The 22,163-nt window shown below is 38.2% G+C and overlaps 1 protein-coding gene across 1 annotated transcript in view; it reads left to right on the forward strand.

Annotated features, from left to right (window-relative positions):
• The first annotated feature begins 375 nt into the window (after nucleotides 1-375).
• Nucleotides 376-22,163, forward strand: part of SH3GL2 (SH3 domain containing GRB2 like 2, endophilin A1) — a 229,521-nt gene continuing 207,733 nt past the window's right edge. The window contains exon 1 of the mRNA XM_074196017.1: nucleotides 376-454. Coding sequence (XP_074052118.1) covers nucleotides 410-454 — 45 coding nt within the window. The 5' untranslated portion in view covers nucleotides 376-409. The remainder of the gene's footprint in view (nucleotides 455-22,163) is intronic.

Consider the following 22,163-nt stretch of genomic DNA (forward strand, 5'->3'; position numbering starts at 1 on the left):
AGGAGGAGGAGGAGGAGGAGGAGGAGCAGGAGCAGGGAGGAGGAGGAGCGGGAGGAGCGCGAGGAGGAGGAGGAGGAGGAGGAGGAGGAGGAGGAGCAGGAGGAGGAGCAGCAGGAGGAGGAGCAGGAGCGGGAGGAGCGCGAGGAGCAGGAGCCGGAGCGGGAGCCGGAGGAGGCAGAGCCGCGGGCGGCACCTCGGGGGTGCCCGCCCACAACGCCCCTCCTCCCTTCCCTCCCTCCTCCCCGGCTCCGCTTCTCCCTCTCTCCTCCCCGGCAGCCTCCCTAGCTCTCCGGGGATCAGGCAGCGGCCGCCGCCGCAGCCCCGCCGCCCGGAGCCCCCGCAGCCCCGCCGCCGCAGCCCGGAGCCCCCGCAGCCCTCAGCCTAGCGCCTCCCGGGCTCTTCCCCCACCATGTCTGTGGCCGGGCTGAAGAAGCAGTTCCACAAGGCTACTCAGGTAAGGGCGCCGGAGCCCCGGGGATGCTGGGGCCGGAGTCGGGGCGCGGGCTCCCTGCGGCACTCCCTGGCCCCCCGCTCCCGTGTCTGCTCCTGTCCCGGAGCTGTCCAGGACGCTTGGAGGCGACCCCGGGGCTCCGGGGCCCGCTGGGGCTGAGGATGCGTCAGCTACCTGTGGGAGCGGGCGGAGGGGCTGCGGGGCTGGCTGCGGGGAGAGGGTCGAGGAGGACCCTGGGGCAGGACCCGTCGAGCTGTGCAGCCTGGCCTCGGCTAAGCGAGGAGGAGGAGGAGGAGGAGGAGGAGGAGGTAGTGGTGGTGGTGCTGGAGGAGGAGGAGGAGAGGGGAGGCACAGCGGGGGCTGAAGAGCTGCGCTCCCGCGGCTGCCCTGCCTGTCGGGGTTACCCTGACTCTCCTGCCCTCCTCCAGGTCGGCTCTGTGCCGGGGAAGATACTCCTCGGATGACTCGAGAGCTCCAGAAGGAAAGCCTTTGGGGACCGGCCCGGCCCGAGGGTAAAGAGGGCACTGCCGACCTCTAGTCCCCAGGGGTGGCCGGAAGGAGCAGATATGTCGAGTCGCCTTATCCTAACATCCTCAGCCCCACCTTCAGCGGGTCTGCCTGGCGCTTTTCTTTTCCCCTGGCTCAGGAGTCGGGTGGGAGGGTACAGAACAGCCTCCGGGAGAAAATTCAGGTGGAGAGGGGGCGCTGAGAGGGAGGGAATGAGACCTTGGTTTCCCTCTGCTGGCTGGACCAGCAGCATCCTTTGCATTATTGAGCAGGTGGAGAGAGGGAGACAGAGGGGGTGATGGCAGCTAAGCTGGGCTCTGCACTGCAGCCTGCAGCTCTCCCCACCTTCCCCATCCACCCTTCTTCCCTTTGCAGAGTGCCGTCGCCGCCGCCGCCTCCCCCTGCTGTGGTTTGGGAGTCGTGATTTTTGGTCCCCACGCTTCCCGCCTTTTCCTTTCTCCCTGCTTGACACCAGGACTCCCACACTCTGGCGCAGCTGGAAGGGCTCAGAGAGGGAGGGTAAAGAAAAGGCAGGGCCCAGGCCTGGACCTTGTGAGCCAATTGACATAAAAAGATCCCTTTTTTCCCCATGTGCCTGAAAGGAGCTGAAGAAATGATGCAAAACCTCTTCTTCTCCAGTGACCTTGCAGCACGATGTACCTAAGTGACACTTTGTCTGTATCCCTGGAGTGGTCTAGAATGAGCAGATGCCCTGACACCTACAATCCCAAACTTCCTACGGTGCCAGCAAAGAAAAAGTTAAGAGTCCGAGTCAAAACTTGTCTCAGCATATTTTGAAGGGCAAAGAGGATTCAGTTCTAAGGGCTTATGTAGAACAAATTATTACTGGGAAATATTTCATGCATGAGTTACATCAATTGTTGATCCCGAGTAATCACCTGGATTCAATAGAATCTATTCATAAAAAAAACAGGGACACTAGCACTCAGAGTTGGGTCTTTTTTGATATTTAACATATCATTTACCTTTTTAAGAGTCTTTTGAGATAGTAAAGGGAATGCTAATTAATATCCTGCTGTTTTAAAAAAAGTAGAAGGATCTCTCTTTGAGAAAGGTTCATTTCACTTTCTCTACCAAGATTAGATTTGCTCAGGGTAATGAGACCTAATATATAGTTTATATGTTAAAGTACTTCCCCTATTTGTACTATAAAAGCTAGCAAGAGATTCCATGGTTTTGTTCAGACATCAATACAGAGAATTTCTGTCTTAACTTTATAGATATTTCCTCCATATCTTTTTACCATTTTGTTTTGGAAGTCAAATCAACATCAAAAGGAAACTCCTATTCCAATAGGAGAAGCCTTCTATTCTGAGAGTATGTGGAACTATGGCAAGGGGTTCTCCCTGCATATTTCAGTAGCAAAGAAAAAGAAGTCCTATTTCTTTGGAGTAAACCAAACACCCTTTTGTATTGGAGGATATGGCAAATGACTGCAAATGTTTAGACATCCTTCAAATGGCATTCCTCCTGACCGAAGGATCCTTTTAGCAACAATTCCTTTCTAAGCAGTTTAGGTTAGCTGTAGCCCAGATTAAAAATAACCTATTGATGCCAACTTTCACAGTCTGCTATCACAGTCTAGAATTTGGGTTTTGCTGTATCATGCTGGAGATAGATTGGTTTTTTAATCGAATAATAATTATTCCATACAGGTAACCTACTATAAGTAAATCAATATATGAATGTCTGGCTTTAGAAAGAATGTAATCTTTCTTGACTTATTTGCATTAAAAGCAATGTTTTTTAAAAATGCTGAGGCAGACAGGTATACTTAAAATATGGCTCCATTTTTAAAAATTGATTTTTTGCAACTTTCTAGTAATACCTCTATTCCCCCCCCCCCCAGAAAATGAGTCATATATACATGTCATTTCTTAACGTTGTAGGAAAAATTCATTTTTTTTCAGGTTTGAAAGCTCCTTTTGGGATGTTACCCATTATTCTATTGCTTCCTGCATAATTAATGTGTCATAATCACATTCTCAACTTGAGGAAAACAATTATCATTCTTTTGATTCATAATTCCCTCTTTAATCTAATTCTTTGATGCTTTCATCAGATTTATGTTCTATATTTTATCTTGGTACTTAGATGCATATTATTATGTAAATCTGTTCACAAATCTGTTGATCTTCTGAGATTTGAAAATCTATTAAGAAATTTGATTAGAGATAAAATAACACCTTATTTAGCTAATCATACTTAACCATGGTTAAGATCCCTTATATGGAATATTTTGCTCTGTATTGGGCCTTATTGAGTAAGTGTAGGTAGTTAAGAAGTTATCTGATTTTAATTCACCCACAGGCTTTTGAGGGGAGGAGAGATAGAGGGGAAAAAAAAAACTTTACTTCTAGAATAGATTATATTCAGCCTTTTTGGAATTGATCTTCCTAATATTTGATTTGTAAAAACTTCCCTCTACTCTCTCAAAGAAGTGTTTGTTACTTTTAAACTTATTTTAAAGCATTGATATTGTTTGAGGAATTTAAAAACATCCCTCAAGGTCAATAGAGATATTTTTGGAAAAATCTGGATTTGAGTGTCTTCTTAGTCAATAAGGATTTGTTAAGCTCTTACTATGTTCCAGTTACTGTGTTTAGCTCTGGATCTACAAAGAAAGACCAAACAGGGTTTCTGTTTTCAAGAAACTCACATTTTAAGGAGGGAGACATTTTTTCAAGTAAATGTGTTATGTGCAAAATAAGTGGGAAGCAATCTAGGGGAGGTGAAGTAGAGAAATTGGGACATCTTGCAGAATATGGAATTAGTCTCCAGTCTGGAAGGAAGCCTGAAGTTATGGACGAAGAGGGAGAGAATTCCAGGCATGAGAATCATCAAGGATCTGGAAGGAGTTGTTTAGCAGGATTTGCTGACCACCAATGAGCAGACTGGTGAATTTCCTAACAGGTTGCCCTGGAGATCTTTAATTAAATGTGCAAGTGGTCTTTTTTGCCCAACCCTAGAGAGATGTCTATGTGTATAAAGTTCAGTTAAAGGATAGAGGAGAGAGGGATGAAAAAAGGGCAGTTTTAGATTTGGGGAAATCTAAAAAAGATATTCCCAGAGAATGTAAATTCCTTGAAAGCTATTTTCATTTTTCTAAATCCAGTAGTAATCATAGTACTTAACTAAATTGAATTGGAATTGGATGGAATATCAAATCAGTAACATGGATGACAGGGATTGCTTTTACCCTTCTTTGTATCCTTCACACAAGCCTGAACCATGGTGGATACTTAATAAATTTTTTCTGATAGAGTGGACAGGTGACCAGCTTGTCCAAAGATAATTTCCATGTGATCTGTCAAAGATGGCTAAAACACTGTTGATAGGACTGTTAACAAAGGCAGAGAATATTTGAAGGGATTTGATCTTTCCCTTTCTCTGTCCTTTTACTTTTCTGATCTTCTGACTTCTTTCCTTTCTCTCTCATGTCCATCTTTGTGAAATTGGCTTTGACACTTATCTTGTGGATATAGTTGGTAATAAGAAAGATTTAATAAGAACTTTAAAAACAGGCAGCTTTTCTGCTGGCACTTATATGCCCATTCACTTCACTTATGTGACGCCCAGTCAGGAGTGTTTTGTCTGATCTATTAAAACGAAAAACAAATTCTCTGTTAATGCCAGTCATTTCAAGAACACATCTTACTAAATATGGAATCTCTCAGGGTAGAGTATAAATTCAGTAATATAGATTATGTTTTTGTCATATTTCAGATCAACCAAATAAATTTCAAATAAACCAAACTAAATATATCGCATATATAAGAGCAAAGATAGAAAGTCTAAAATGCTTAGGCAAAAACTCAAGGAAATCAAGCACTTTAGAAACCTTCATTTCCATGTAAATATAGTTTATTATTTTATTACATTTATTATAATAATTATATTACATATTGTCACAAATATGACGAGATGGAAAAAGCACTGAATTTGGAAGCAGGATTATTTGGAATATTATTATGTATATGACCTTGGTCAACTTCATATCTACATATCTTAAAAAAATCAGGTGGATTTTTATAATATAATCAGCCTAAGCTGGATCTAAATCATAATGCTTAAGAAAGTACATGCACTCAGTTCCTTATATACAAAATATTGGACTAGGTACTAAAGGAAATCAAAAGATAAGTAAGATGTAGTTTCTGATTTAGTTAAGGTATGAAAACCAGAAATAACTTAGATACAAGACAACAATGTAATAAATGTAGATGAGCAGTAAGACTTCAGAAGTTAGAGAGATTGCTTCAAGTTGGAAAAGTAAAAAAGTCCTAGAAATATAGTGTAGTAGTTGGAAAGGGATTTAAAAGCCATCTAGTTTGTTGTGGGAAACATAAATCTCCTCTTCAAGATCTCTAACAATTGGTTATGAAGCCACTCTGAAAATCTCCAGGGAAGGAAGCTCAAAGTCTTACACAACAGACTATTGCATTTTATTTAGCTCTAATGCTTATGAAGCTTCAATTTGTCCTACCTCCCTGTAACTTCTACCCATTAGCTCTTTTGTTGTTCTCTAAGGCCAAGTAGATCAAATATATTCTCAGTTCTAAGTGAGAACACTTCAACTATTTGAAGATAATAATCAAATCCTGTCTAAGTCTTTTCTTTTCCAGATAAACATCTTCTGTTCCTTTAATCTATCATTATGGCATGATTTTAAGCCCCCTTATCATCCTGATGATCCAACTCTTGACATGTTCTAATTTGTCACTGTGGCTTCTAAATTATGACAATACAGGACTGGGCAGAATAGTCCAGATGTCCTAGTCAGGTCTCTCTTGTTATAGTATACTATACTTGTCAATGCGATTTAAGTTAATGTTAAGCTTTTCTGTCTGCCTCATCATTCTTACACCCTGAGCTTGTAAGTCTAATAAAATCCCCAGGTATTTAAAAAAAATATTTGCCAGTTTATAGCCTTGTCCTTAATATTTTCCATTTTTCCAGTTCTTTTTTTAATCCAAATATAGGACTATATTTAGGTTTATCTCTTTTAGATTTGAGCTGATGGATATTTCTGGGTGTTAATCTTGCCATCAAATTTGTTGGTTTTCTCTCCAAATTGTGTTGTTTGCAAATTTGAAATGCTAATTACCTATGCCCTTATTCAAGTAATTAATTAAACAATGCTGATCAACACAAGTTGAAGGACATATCCTTGCAGTATTCTCCCAGAAATTTCCATCCACATTATTATTTGGTTCATTAATATTCTTTTTTTTTTTTTAGGTTTTTGCAAGGCAAACAGGGTTAAGTGGCTTGCCCAAGGTCACACAGTTAGGTAATTATTAAGTGTCTGAGACGGGATTTGAACCCAGGTACTTCAGGGCAGGTGCTTTATCCGCTATGACACCTAGCCGCCCCTCATTAATGTTCTTTAGGTCTTTCAACCTACTAGTATTATAGTCTTCTACATCTTTCTTAGAATGTTAGAGTCAAAAGAAAACCAAGAGAGTCTAGTCTAAGTCCTCTGTTTCATCAATGAGTGAAGTAAGAATCAAAAAGGGCAATGAATTTCACAAGGTAATATAATATAATAATAAGTACTGAGTATTTGAATTCAAGACTTGTAACTCCAAGTCTATTGTCATTTCCTCATATCTTATCCAGGGGGCTGGTAGGTGGATGCTAGATGGATAGAGTACAGGTCTGAAGTCAAGAATACTCATTTTCCTGAGTTCAAGTCTGACCTCAGACACTAACTTGGCAAGTCACTTAGTGTAGTGCTGTTTGCCTCAGTTTCTCATATGTAAAATGACCTGTTGGACACAACTGAACAACAGCAACAAATCTTATTCACAAGATTGTAAGTAGACTTAAACTTGAATAGGGTCATTCGACTCTACTTGTTCTAAACTCATTTTACTTCTATGGAAACTGAGCCCCAGAGAAGCTGCAACTTGCCTGGGGTCACACAGGTAAAGAGTTTGGGTAGGGGAAAAGATTCAGGGACCTTGTAATCAGGTGAACTTCCTTCAACCCTGAATTTACATAATAATAGGAAGCAAAGGTAGCTAATAGAAGTGGGGTAAGTTTTTAAAAAAAATTCCACAATCAAAATTTTATTAAGTATAGCTAACTCCATATATGCTGATATATATCGATATTGATATCGATATAGATATCGATATCGATATAGATATAGATGATATAGCTATAGATATATATATAGTCAGGATCAACCATACCCCTGGTAGTTCTTTTAAAACAGAGATATTCTCTCTAAAGGAATAGAAGAGGTAGGAGTTGGCTTTGAGGAATGTGACTTCTGGAAGTGGAGAATAGTCAATACTTGCCAGCTGTGCTGAAGAGAAATGGGCCAGAAAGCCCAAGTGAGTTATCTGCCCAGGAGAAAGTTCAAGGAAGAGCAGTATAAGAAGGAAGAGAGCACTGCCATCGTGTAGTTCGAGAGAAGGATGAGTGCCTTGGCTATTTTGTTTCCCATATATGTTCCTATCTTCTAGTGTATTCTTACACATTCACCAACTTTTCCCATTGACTTTGTGTATTTGTGATAGAGTGTACACTGGGTTTGTGTGTGTGTGAGTTTGCTTAGGATACCATCTCCATAAATGTCTTTGCTAAATGTATTCTCTGTCTATTATTTTTTTTTCTGCCTATTATTATTGTCTCTAATAAGAGATGAATGCTTTGGGGGGAAAAACATGAGATGAAATTGTAGTTTATACCCACAGAGTGTTTTGAATTTGGGGCACATTGACTTTCAGAGGGACACAATTTTGGGGGGGCAGTTAAGATGGGGTGCTACATAATCATCAGAGGTGGGATGAGGAAAGGTTTTGTTGATTACTGAAACCCAAGTCTACTATATCTAGTAACTCTTTTACAAAAGGAAATAGGGTTAGTTTTTTGTGACTTGTTTTCATTGAACCCATCTTGGTTCAGAATGATTACTAGCTTTCTAAGTACTTACAAATAATCCTCAAATAATCTATTCTTGTATTTTTGTTTTCCTCTCTACCTCTCTCCAAAGGATGCCAAACCCACTGACCTGTGAATAATTTGAAGAATCTGCCTTTTTTTCCCTTTTTGAAAATCAGGACTATATTTACCCATCTTTGGGTCTCTTTCATTTGCTATAATCACTTGAAGATGACAGATTATGGTTAACAAAATTTTCAATTCTCTGGAATACATAGTTTTTTTTTTTTCAGGCCAGGTGATTTAGGTTCATTGAGCTCTCAATTATGCCCTTAGAATGATGGGGCAGAACCTCACATTACCAGGTTCAGAGTGGCAGTTTTGGATGGATCTGATAATCTTATCACTTACTTCTGTCACTGGAGATGATACCAACCTTGCTGCATAATTGCAAAGATGCCCAGCGAAGGGACTTATAGGAATATTATTCTCTCTTGACTTCTTCTGATGCTTGGTACAGGGAAGAGATGTAGACTCATACCTTGACTATAAATTCCTGGGATTTTTAAGTATGTCTTATTCATTCTTTGTTTAATCCAAATTGCCTAAAGGCATCATTGACAGCCAGTAACTGTCATTTTACCTTAAAAGTACTTAATAATGCCACCTCTGATGTGAGGCTTTATGTACTTTCATAACCATAGCATTGACTGAGCTAGCTGTATCAGCTTCATCATATTCTAGGACCATGATGAGGCTGGTTTCTCTAGTAACAGAGCTAAACATAGGTGTAACCTTACCAATTCTTTTTATATTGGTTTCAGGACACTGTTATCCAATTTTGTTCTAGACTTCTGGTTTCTTTTTGATAGAGAAAGTAGTTGGTGGGGAGAACTTCATGGAGAAGGTTGAATTTCAACAAAGAAGTGAAGAGTAATTGAAGAAACATTCCCAACTCCCAGATGTTGACAGTGATCTGAACAAGTCAGGAGATAAAAATGCCAGGGACATATTAGGAACAGAAGTACCCCAGTTTAGTGGAACCTTGTTGTGTTAAGCATGATAAAGTCATATGAAGTAAGGCTAGCCAGGTTAAGTAATATCCTGGAGAGTCTTTAATATGACGTTGAGGGGTTGAGCTTTTGCATTTATTCAGTACTGGTGAGTCAATGGCAAATTTTTGAACAGTTGGAGTGAAGGATCAAAGGTATGCATTAGGAAGATAACTTTGAAGGATGACTTAGAAAGTGATAGAGATTAGAGGCAGAAACATTTGTTAAGGATACAATTGTAGTAATTCAGGAAGAGATTCATGAAGATCTGCATTAGGGTGACAGGAGGGAACAGATACAAGGGAAATAATATGGAAATTGAATTGATAGGGTTTAGTGATTTGTTTTTTGGGGAAAGTAGAGGAACTGATGACAGACCCTTTCCAGTCTCAGTGTCAGATTGGTAATACCATTTACTGAAATGAGAAGTTAGGAAGAAAATTGCATTTAGATGAAAATATAATAGGCTTAGTCTTGGCCATGCTGGGATTTTGAGTTGATGATGGGAAATTCAGGTAAAGATATTCATTGGGCAGTTAAAAATTGTGGGTCTGGAACTTCAAAGGACTCTAGTTAAAAAATTATTCTTATTTATAAATTACAATTGCTTCTTTTGGGCAACATATTACCTTGGTTTGAGCTACTATATATATATATATATATATATATATATATATATATATATATCAAAGTATATCATCACAGTTCTTTACTGAAAAATCAGACTGTTATTTCTCCCTATAAGCAAAACTTTTATGATGTTAAATAAATGTTTATCTTCATTTACAACTCTGGCTAAATGTGTATTGGACAACATACTTACTTTTAGATTTTTTTACTATAAAAACCATTCCTCTCAGTTTAATCCAAACTGAACTCACAGAGGACTTTGAAGATCAGTGAAATCTTAACTGTTTCTTGATCTGTTCTAAAACAATAGTAATAATATTTTCATACAATTTCTAATTTTTATGTCATGAATACATAGTAGTGTGCTCTTATTTAGATTATTTGTAGTGTGTAGGATAGAAAGAATGGGTGCAAATGCATTAAAATGAGGTATTATACAAAAATAATTGTATAAAGTATGTCAAAACAGTAATGCTTTGGGGGAGATGTAAACTGATCTTATAACAAAAATGAGGTATAATTAATGGATTATATACCCTACTGATTTGCACCTACCATCAAAGGAATGAGAAGATAGCCCTCCATTACATCACTTGTATTACTCCCTTACTCCTATGACAGATTTACAAGAGGACAAAAATGTACAAAAAGTGCAAAGAATGGGCAGCCATGGGTTGCAATATGCATCACTGATGGGCAGATCTCACACTGCTATGACATCAGAGATCCATAGCAGTACTGAAGGATAGAATAATGTGAGCAAAGACAAAATAGGTTAGCCAGATTTCCCTTCCACCTTGGAGGTAATTAACTTTCAAAGATTATTGTGAGTAATGTTTATTTCATGCAATTATATTATGAATAGAGCATTGTAAAGGGATGTTAAGACATCTACCCAGATGTGTTTAGAGAAGCAATTCAAATATGATGCACTTATCTGTGTTACTATATTATGCTTAGAGTATTAAAAATTCCTTTCCTCTCTTCAGATTTTGACCCTGTTGATCACTCTCATTTTGATCATCTTTTCTCTCTAGGCTTTCAAGACACCATTCTCTCCTGGTTTTCATCCTTCCTCTGTCTGCTTTGCTGGATTCTCCTCCAGATCACTCTAATCATGGATGTCTTTCAGGTTTTGATCCTTATGCCCTCTTCTCTTCCCCTCTATACTACTTCAGTTAGTGATTTCATTAGCTTCCATGAATTTAAGAACTATCTCTATTCTGATGACTTTCAAATGGTTCTTTTGCCCTACTCAATTTCTTTGTTGACTTCTAGTTTCACATCTCCAGATGTTTCTCAAACGCCTCAAACTTGATGTCCAGTAGACATCTTAAACTCAATATGTTCAAAACAGAATGCCTGAACCATCCTTACTTTCTTTGCTATTACTGCTGAAGGCACCACCATCCTCCCAGTCTCTCAGACTCCCAGTGCAGGAATTATCCCCTTACTCCCCATATCCAAACTGCTGCCTAGACCTGCTGATTTCATCTTTGCAATATCTGCATCAACTCTCAATTATGCTCCATTTTCTCCTCTAACTCTGTCACCATCTTGGTAAAGGTCCCAATTAACTGTTGAGGAGGGTCTGCCTAATTTTAATCTTTCCCCACTCCACTTCATCCTCCATTCTGCTCCTCAAATGATTTTTCTAAAATGCAGATATGATCACATCAGATTCATGCTTAATGAACCCCAGTGGCTTCCTATTGCTTCCAGCAGCAAATATGAAATGCTTTGTCTGACCTTTAAAAGTCCTTTATAACCTAGCTCCCTTCTACCTTCCCATTACTCCTAAACTTGTACTTCAATTTAGCAACACTGGCCTTGCTTCTCCACCCATAAAACATTTTATCTCTTAGGTTCAGGCATTTTTTCTGATGGTCCTCATTCTTAGAATGCTCATCCTCCTCCTCTCCAACTATCAATCTTCCTGACTTTCTTTAAAACCCAACTAAAATCTCACCTTCTCCAGGAAGTCTTTTCTAAACCCTCTTAATCTCAGTTCTTTCCGTCTTTTAATTATTTCCCATTTATCCTGCATATGGTTTGCTTTATATTTATCTGTTTGGATGTAGTCTCCCTCATTAGACAATAAGGTCCTTGAAGGCACAGATTCTATTCCTAGAGTTCAGTACAGTGGTGGGCCATAGCAATTGCTTAGTAAATATTGATTCTTAGATTCAGCCAGATATACTTGAGCCTCTCTCTCTCCCTTTAAAAGAAGAGATTGCCTGAGTTATCTCACTAGACATTGTTTATAGGACCTCTCATTTGGAACTATGCCTGTTGGGACCTGTTTATGCACACTACTAAATAGACTTTTTTCTTTGATTTTTCTATTGCTTTTGGCTGCAGTAGTAGACAATCAATGGAATGACTTTTACAGTTGCTCTAATTGTATTCATGAGTGTTGTTGTTCATTTGTTTTTTAGGTGAATAATAACTCTTATGACCCTTTTTGGGTTAACACATCTAGTAAGTTCCTCAGACTGAATTTGAACTCTGGTCTTCTTGACCCCAGGCCTGTTGCTCTATCCACTGTGCCCCTAATACATGAGTCTTATGAAATGATTGCACCCCTTTAGTTATTTTGTGGGTGATGACAGCTGAGTCAGCTTGACTTTGTTCTGATTTAATTGATTATTCTACAAAAGACCATTAATGACATCAGAAAACTCTGGGATGAATAAATGAATGAAAGATAATTTGTTAAAAACTTTATTTTGGAGGGAGGCTAGGTGGCGCAGTGGATAAAGCACCAGCCCTGGAGTCAGGAGTACCTGGGCTCAAATCTGGTCTCAGACACTTGATAATTGCCTAGCTGTGTGGCCTTAGGCAAGCCACTTAACCCCATTTGCCTTACAAAACAAACAAAAAACTTTATTTTGGACTTAGTCCTAACCAAGTGTGGAAGAAACAAATAGAAAAGCAAAATGAATCCTCATCCTCTGGAGCTTATATTTTAATGAAGGAGATGAACCACTTAGGGAAGTGGCACTTAGGAAAGGTATGGTGGATTGGGCATAGGAGAGTTGATTATTTCTGTCTGGATTATCAAAATGGTAAGAGTTCAATTGATGGATCTGGAGCTGGAGGACTGGGCTGGAGAAGAGGGAGCTGAAGATGGGACAAATACACCCATTGCTGTGAAAAAGAAATCAGATGAGTGAGGAGTAAAGTAAAAAAAAAAAAACACTTGGTATCTGAAGTTTTCTTGAAGTGTTCATTATGGAGGGGCAGTCATTAAGCAGGGAGGAATACCTGAGGGCAGAAATTACTCTAGGTTGCCAAAGTGTTGGGCTATGGAAGGACAAAACCCGCCTGTTTCCTAAACTTTATCTTCTCCCCATTTCTAACATATCCCTTTCCACAGTGTTGGTATTTAATAGATATTTGGATGACCTAATAAGGTTAGGGTCATTTTTATATAGTTTAGATGCATGTGGGTGATACATTTATCCTGCGCTCTCCAGAGCTCTAATTATATTGTGTTACTTGGTTTAAATTGTTATAATGAGGACTTTTTTCTGAGTATGGGTTGAACAAGATAAGACTAGCATGGGTATTTTTCAGCTCTGAAATTCTGTGCTTCTGGTTAGGGTGCTGAGCACAACTGCTTTCCATATTCTCTCCAAATTTGAAAGAGCATTACAAATAAACCCATAGCTAACTATTTTTAAAGGAACATTTGAAATGAAACTGTTGCCAGGTCCAATAACTTTGCCTGAAGAAAAACAGTGTCACAGTTTTGATTTCTTTTATGTTGGAGGTGGAAAGAGAAGTCATCTACTCCCCCATATGAAGGCTCCCCTCCCATGGAGTCATACTGCTGTGGATGACTTGGCACCAGCTGTCCACTGTTCTTCCTTCATACATTGATCAGATGCCCAGTGGGGGCAGGACTCCCTCGTGGGCCCTCTCCAAAGAGAGATGATGTCACTTCTGCAAAGGATGACTTAGACTGTATCACTTTAATGGGATCAAAAGCACTCTCCTGTGCTCTTCCTTTAGAATGTTTTTATTTTTCCCTCACAGTAATTTCTGGATATAGCTCACTCCACTCCTTCTCTATAAGAAAGTAAAACAATTGATCAAAAATAACACAAATTATAATCATGACTTACAGTGAAGATTCAACATTCTACTCAAAGTTTCTCACCTGTCAAGTCAGAGGAGTAAGGTTATATTTCATTTTATGTTCTCTGGGAACAGAGTTGGTCATTGCTTATTAAGAGCTCAGCTTCCTTCTGTCCTCTTCTGTTTACTTTCTTGAAGTCCTAGTGTTTTCCTGGTTCTTGTGATACTCCTTTTAACTTTAAAAACCCAATGCAGGTAATCAATCCCTTTTGCCGGTCTCTGGGTTTTGAAAACAGGAAATGGAGAAATATAGCAAACATTTGCAGATATAGCTATCTAAAAAGGGCTTGGATATATAAATCTCTTAAACTTACTTTTTTTTTGTAAGATACATAAGATAGCAAACAGAGAGTTTAAATGGAAAACAAAATCACATTTCCAATTATTAGTTTGTCGGGTAATGGGGGTGGGAAGGGTAAATCTGGGAAGATTCATTTCAATAAACAGTTAAAAATAACTCAGGTGTACATTGTTCTAGAGCAGAAATATTTAAACATTTTATATCCTGGATGCCTTTGCAGTTTGGTGAAACTTATGAACCCCTACTCAAGTTATTGTTCTTAAATGCAAAAAGTAAAAAAAAAATGTTGGATTACAAAGGAAGCCAATGATATTGAAATACAATTATCAAAATATTAATTTATGGGCTCCTTGAAATCTATCCACAGACCTCAGGTTAATAACTCTTGCTTTGAATTTTGTGAAGCCCTTTACAAATATGATCTCATTTGATTCCCACAACAAACCTGTGAGATGTCCTATTTTTGATCCCATTACTGTGTTAGATACCCAAAATTCACAGAAGAAAATATAATCAAAATCCCTCTCTTTAGAAAGTTTAAAATGGAATGGTACTGAGATACCATTACATATACTGGTACATTTACTAAGATACATTTGATACAAGATAAAATGGACTAAGGAAAAAGAATGAATGGTAAGCTCTTTGAAGGCAAGAACAGTTTTGTACTTTTATTTGTATGCCTATGCTGAGCACACTGTTTTGCATCCAGTAAGAGTTTAATAAATGTTCATTGAATTGCAACGAGAAATCCAAGAATATTTGAGGAGAGAAGGAGCAAATTCAACTTGTAGGGGTAAGGAGAAACAGGACCCAGTGTAGAAAGGACTTCATCTGAACTAATCCTTGAAGGAAAAAAAAAGTTCAATAGGTACATATGAGGATGGATGAACTAAAATCCCAGGGAAGTGGTCAGCCATGCATGAATGAACCTTTCTGAGAGGCTGATATTTCCCTAGAGAAATCTCTATTAATATTTGATGAAAAGTGCTGATGCATTCCATACAAAAGACTCTGTGTGTTACTTGATGGAAGACAATTTTATAGATTTGGACCTGTGTAAACACATGTTTCATTTCCTTCCTTCCTTCCTTCCTTCCTTCCTTCCTTCCTTCCTTCCTTCCTTCCTTCCTTCCTTCCTTCCTTCCTTTTTCTTTCTTTCTCTCTCTCTCTCTTTCTTTCTTTCTTTCTTTCTTTCTTTCTTTCTTTCTTTCTTTCTCTTCAAGGCAATGGGGTTAAAGTGACTTGCCCAAGGTTACACAGCTGGATAATTATTAAGTGCCTGGGACCACATTTGAACTTAGGTCCTCCTGACTCCAGGGTCAGTACTCTATCCACTGAGCCACCTAGCTGCCCCATGATCCACTTTTCTGCAAAGGATACTAGTTTATATTTATTGAAGACAAAGTTGAAGAATCTTTGCATTTTCCTCCAGAGTTTAGAGAAATTCAGAATCTTCTGTAGGGATTAGATGGAGGCAGGATGATGAATCTTCCATTGGTATCATTCATTTAGTCTGCATGTGCAGAAAGTGACATCTCAATGAAAATATTTACTTAATATTGCAATTTGTCTAATTGTAGCTATGTTGAATCAAAGCAATTTTGATTTCCTTTTTTCCCCTTGGGAGTGGTAGAGTGAGGTAGTCTTTTCTCATTCTTTTGATCCTTTACTTTAAAGTATCACTCAGTTATCAACTCCTTTAACCTAGTCTTTGCTAACTTCATTGCTTCAAGTTTCTAGCAATCTTTCCTCTCCTCAGCCCTCACAAAGTATTTTGTTAGCTCATCCCTTGTACACTTAGGTGCAAATCCTTATTATAGGCAATTGCGTGTCATATCTTTCTCCTAGAATATGAGTCATTAGAACAGGGACTATCTTACCTAGACCCTGTGACTCTCTCTGTGTTCTTCCTAGGGTTTGGTACTCAATGGATTCTTAATGAGTGTTGGATACACTGAATGGTGACTTTATCAACATGAAGAAATCATGACCTCTCAGAGGATCTGAATTTTTAATTTCATACCTAGAAATGAGCAGACTTTAGCCTCTTTTGGATTGCCAGGTCACAGATTTAGAACTAGAAGATACCTCAGAGGACTTCTAATTTAATCTCATTTTATAGATGGGGTAACTGAGACCCAAGCAAGGTAAGAGTCTTTCCCAAGGTATCACACAAGTGCTAAGTGAAAGTCAGGATTTATAATACTGGTTCTCTAACTCCAAATTCAGAGCTCTTTCTACTTTATAGTCCATCTCTAATTTTTTTCTTACTATCATCTAGGATGATTGTAGAGAGGTTGGAAGGCTGTTTTACATAGGAATTAGCAATGTAAATACCTTGCTTTTCTCAACCCCTTGCCCTTCATCATCAGGACTAGTAAACCTAGTGAAATAGGTTTACTGAGTACTATAAAATCAGCATCTGTGGCCACTCTACTTTGACTTCTGATTGGTTTTTGATGAAATTTCTGGATACTGACTTCAATTTTAATGATACTCTTATTGTGCCAAAGAGCTTTTTGGACTCTTTGCAGGTAGAGGAATTAGTTTAACATCATGGTGTTATCTTAATTGGCCTACATCAAAGGGACTTAATGTCTTTATCATGACCATCACAAAGCAGTGAGTGTTGGCTTTTAGATGGCACAGTACTATTAACAGCAAGGGAAAAGACAATCCCCTGTGCCCAGATATAATTTTTCACTTCACTTATCACCTACACAGTTCTTTTTCTTGGAAATACCCTGATAAGAATCAGCAACTAGATCATTAGTGTTTATGTTTGCTTCTGTGATTTTTAGATGGCATTTTCTGTTTAAGTTCCCCAAAGATGGTAAAATAGCAGTATTGCAAAGAACCATCTTGGGTGTGGTGCCATCAAGCAAGCACTTATTAAGCACCTACTATGATGTAGTAATTATATAATTTATCATGTTTAAAACTAGGAAAGTGAGCATAAAAATTAAAAAAAATAGTCTATTTTGCATTTTCACTGACATGTAATTCCAACTTGAGTTTTGGAAGATACATTGTTGGTAGGAGTGGGGAAAAAACTGGCCCTGCTTCAAATCCCATAACCATATGGCTTTAGAAAAGTAACTTAATCTTCTTAGGCCTCAGTTCCCTCATTTATAAAATGTAAGGATTGTATTAAATTGCATTTTGAGGTTCAGTTCTGTGTCTAAGGTCCAGAGATTAAATGACTTGTCCATGGTTTCATAGCCGGAAAGGAATCCAGAGGAGCACAATGGAAGGCATGGTCATATTTGGAGTCAAAACATCCAACTTCACATTCTGATGCTGTGAAAGGGGTCTGTTGCATCTCAGTTATAGATTTTGCTTAAAATGGCAGTTTTACCTTAAACCGTATTATGGTGTAGAGTCAGAATGTTTGAACTGGGTGGAACCATACAATTGATCACTTCCCAAACTGGTGAAAAATAGGAGGCCCACAGACGTCAAATGATTCATGCTACGCCATTGATAGAGTCACTAAACTACAACTTGAGTTGGAGTTGAACATACCTTAAACACAGACATACAGACTCTCTCTCTCTCTCTCTCTCTCTCTCTCTCTCTCACCAGTTAAATTGTCTTTGTTGCTCAGTTGTGTTCAACTTCTTGTGATATCATTTGGGCTTTTCTTGGTAAAAAGATACTGGAGTGGTTTTTTATTTCTTTCTTCACTCATTAGATGAGAAAACTGAAGCCACAGGGTTAAATGACTTAAGGGTCACTTAGCTAGTATTTGAGACTGGATTTGAACTCAGGTCTTCCTAACTGAAGGCATGTGCCTCCTACATTGCCAATCAGTTAAATAGATTATCCTAAAGAACATTATTTTATCAAAACCAATCTCATAGAACAATTTAGCCACCTGACTCAATAATCCTAAAGTATTTTCATTATTGCTTAATGTGATCCAGGTTTTATTCTCAAATTTGGTTAAATTATCTTATGAGAGTCTTACTTCTCCCAATACCATCAAATCAACCCAGCCTAATGGGATTGATCACTTGACTGCCCAGGTGACTGTCTCTAGTTTCCAATAAGTGTGTTCTTCATCTCTGTATTGCTTCTAGAACTTTCTCTTGCCTTCCTTTTGATTGAGTTTGACCTGTTTCTCAAGTCATCTTTGCTTGGATTTGTTCTTTGACTTGTTAAAATTCAGAATTTGACTTTGGTCCTTGGTTTTCTTATATCTTGGGGAAAGGTCTGTCATTGATGAGCACACATGTTTATTTATTCAGTACTGCTAATTGGTTCTTCCTTATGCATGTTACTAGAAACAGTGCAGCTCTAAGACTTCCACTGTTGGAAGTCCTTTTCTTACAACATTCTCTTCTCCATTTAATGGCCCACAAAGGCCCTGATCTTCAATAATAAAAACAAGCATTTACTACTAATAATAGCTAATATTCTTATAACATTTTACATTTGTTATCTCATGTGATTCTGACAATAACACTGTAAGATAAGTTCTATTATTATCTTTATTTTGGATATGTAGAATCTAAGACCAAGAGAGGTTAAGTGACTTGTCCATGGTCACAAAATTTTTAAGTATCTGAGAGAGGATTTGAACTCATTTTCCTGACTCCAAGTACAACAGTTTCTATGATGTATGACCAAGTTGTCCCATACTTAAGGAGCACTGTCTTTGTGGAAGGTCCTCTGCTAGGTACTAGGGATACAAGGGAAAAAAAAACCCAAACCTAAACAAACAACTCCTCTAAACCAAAAACAATTTCTTTTCTCAAGGAGGTCGTAATTTACTGGGACAGTACATTAGAGTCCCCAGTAAAGCTCTCCCATCTCAGGCTCCCTTGGGCAATTTAAAGAGTATTTATATGTTTATTTTAATTTGAATATTCCTTATTGAGAAAGAAGAGACTTTTTTCTTTTGCATTTCTGTTTCCTTTGCTTTCCTTGTGTCTCCATCCCATGTATAAACCAGTTACCAAAAGGGGGAAATTTGTCACATCTCCCTGTCTCTATACTGGCAATATATATCTCCATGATTAGCATTTTCTGAATAAAAATACTCACTTTCTGTTTTATTAAAATAGAGCAGGCATAATCCTGACAGGCATAATCAACTTTCAGGTGTTGGAAATGTACTTTTAATAGTATTCCTCTGGAGCTATGGTTGGCCTACCAAACAATTATCCTACCAGTCTGGCTGGTGTGCATTGCTAACAGGTAGTCCATAGGAAATAATAAGGTCCATGTGCACTCAATGAAAATCACACCAACCACAAGGTTATGGTCAGAACCAGCTGTCAAACTTGCTCTGCCACTCTCTTGGGATGGGAACATCAGAAGAGCAGCTGGTATGCATTCCTAACAGCTAATGCCCTTTGTGAAAAGTAAAGAGTTCTGCCAGCTTTGGGAATACTACTAATAATAGTGACTGATAATTATGTATATAGCTTGAAGCATATCTAATCTTGTGAGGTAAGGGTCGTACAAGTTTTAGTAATCATATTTACCAGACAAGGAAACTGAGACACTATGGATTAAGTGACTTGCTCAGAATCATAGAGCAAGTAAATAAAAGGAGTAGAATTTAAAACCAGATTTGAATATATGTGTGTGTGTGTGTGTGTGTATAGCTTTTCCCAGTTATGAAGTACTATATTTCCATGACTCTGATAATGAAGATAGGATTAGACTACAGAATCCCCTCTAGATTTGTTTTTTTTCCCTGAGTAATGACAAGGGATTGGGGACCTGGACTGAGCTGGTCATATTGCTTGGAGGTAATGACCAGAGATTAGAGCCAGATCAACATTAAGTGAATTTAGCTCTTGTCTCAGAATGTGACTCTTACCTTCCCCTACTTCAAATATATTAAACTGGCAAAAATAAATAAAAATGGTGAAACTCTGTTTTAATGGAGCTGGGTAGGAAGAAGTGCCTGAAATAGTTCTTTATTGAATTCTATTTTTGAAAACTTTTTCTTCTTCTAATCCTGGAAGATAAAATAAAAATTAAGTAATCATACTCTTTACTCAGTAAGTCCATTATTGGAAATCTACCTGAAAGTGTTCTCAATAAAAAAAAAAGTAATTGTGTTGAAAGGTTTTCATGACATCTTATATAAGCATAAAAACTGGAAACAACTTAAATGTCCAATAATGGGGAAATGGTTAAGTAAACTGTAGTGCATTAATGTAATAAACTATTATAATACAAACAAGACTGATAAGAATGAGGAGTATAAATAGTGGATAGAGAGTTGTTTTGTGCATTACCCAATTTCTCTGCTAATAGGGCAGTTTTAAGGCAGTGGCAGTCTGAGTTTGCTAGGACTCACTGGGCTCAGTGAGGGAGTTTCTAGTGTAGAAGATACCAAATTTAGTTTCATTCTTAGTTAGCAACTCATGGGCTAAATAAAGAGAAGTTCCATGATGCTGAGAGATAGGGTTGAAATCCATAGTCCTTGCATTCATGTCCCCAGTTTCATTGCCATATTCATTAAGATAGTGGTGTGACTGTTGAGGATCTAGATTTAGTCCTAGACAAATCTTCATATACTAGTGTAATTATATAACATAATTTATCAGAAGGAAGGTATGGACTACTAAGGGCAGATTTATTGGGATATTGATACCACACTCAGTAGTGGACAATGGGGATAGCAAATGAAACAGATCAATGATAAGCCAGGAGAGCACTTTTGCAAAACAGCAGGTAATGTCTATAGAGAGGTGTAGAGAGTTTCTCCTGGCAAAAGCCAAGAGTGGAAAGCATGCTCATGGTCCTTAGGTGAGAGGTTTGTGACCCTGTTTGGAGGAAAATGACAAGACTTTTTAAGTTTTACAGCAAGTAGAAGTCCACTTCATGGGTAACTAGCTAGATTGGGGGTCCCAGTGACTGGTTACTGGATTGATTAGACCTGGCATTTCCTAAGGGGGTTTGAAGGCAGGGGTGCTCTTTTGTGTCCATTTTTTGACCCATTTCAGATGGGGTGGTGCCTTTTTCTTGTTGGCCACTAGGGAAGCTTATCATAACTTATCTATCATAGGATTGCATAGTAGGGACCTGGGGATGTCCCACAAGCTACAGGACTGGATAAAAGGAGAAGCACAAGGAGGTCTAGGGGCCTAGCATGTCTTGGGGCATACATAAAATTCACATCAAAGGATCCCACAAGCATTACATACTGTACAAAAATTAATTGGCCGTGGGAAAAAACCAGGGTTCACATTCTAACATGTGGGCAAATTACTTCTCTGCTTCCAGACAATTGTCTAGGATTAGACATAGTAGAACAGCTACTGAAAAACATAAGGAATACCAAGAAATCTGGAAAGAACTTTGTGAAATAAATCTTAGTGAAAAACAGTTGAACCAGGAGAATGGAGCATGTACTCAGTGTGATCATAATGGGAAAAAAGGTGAAAATGAATGGACAAAAGACCTGTAATGTAGACTAAGAGGAAGCTAATGAAATTAATATTCTATATTTTAGAATTTATTTAAATATAAATAATTGCTATTAAAGTTTGGATATTTACATTGATGTTCAATGTTAATTTTTTTATGTTTTATTGTATTTAATTTGTTAAATATTTCTATTACATTTTGATCTACTGGGGGGTAGGGGAGGAGGAAGCCCACCCTAGAATGTTACAGGTAGAGTTTGACACTTCCAGTTAATGGAACTCCCAGGTAGCAAGGACCCTCTACAAAGCAGGTCTGTCACTGTTATAATATATAGTCTTAAGAGAACTGGGCACTGAGAGGTTAAATGATTTGAAGAGGGTTACAGAGTCAGTTGTGGCAGAGACAAGACTTGAACCTTCCAGACTCCAAGGCTAATCTTCTATTCAACATATCATATTGCTTTAAAATATCAAACATACTATATGAAAACTTGAAATAGTAAGTTCTCTTAAAAAAATACTAAATACAAGTAAATTTAAAATGTCATGACTTTTATACTTTTCAAGAAACCTTCTTTCCTAGTACCATTGTAGAATCCTATAACATTTGACTATGTTAAAATAGTATACAGAGAGAGAGTAAACAAACCCGATAATATTTATCATTAGCTTATAATGACAAATTCAATGTTAATTTTTAACAAAATATTTAATTAAAATTATTGACAAAGACATTTTCAGTTGCATCTTTCTTTAGGTAGATACATCCT

The sequence above is a fragment of the Macrotis lagotis genome, chromosome 8 (assembly GCF_037893015.1).
Source record: "Macrotis lagotis isolate mMagLag1 chromosome 8, bilby.v1.9.chrom.fasta, whole genome shotgun sequence".
Classification (NCBI taxonomy): domain Eukaryota; kingdom Metazoa; phylum Chordata; class Mammalia; order Peramelemorphia; family Peramelidae; genus Macrotis; species Macrotis lagotis.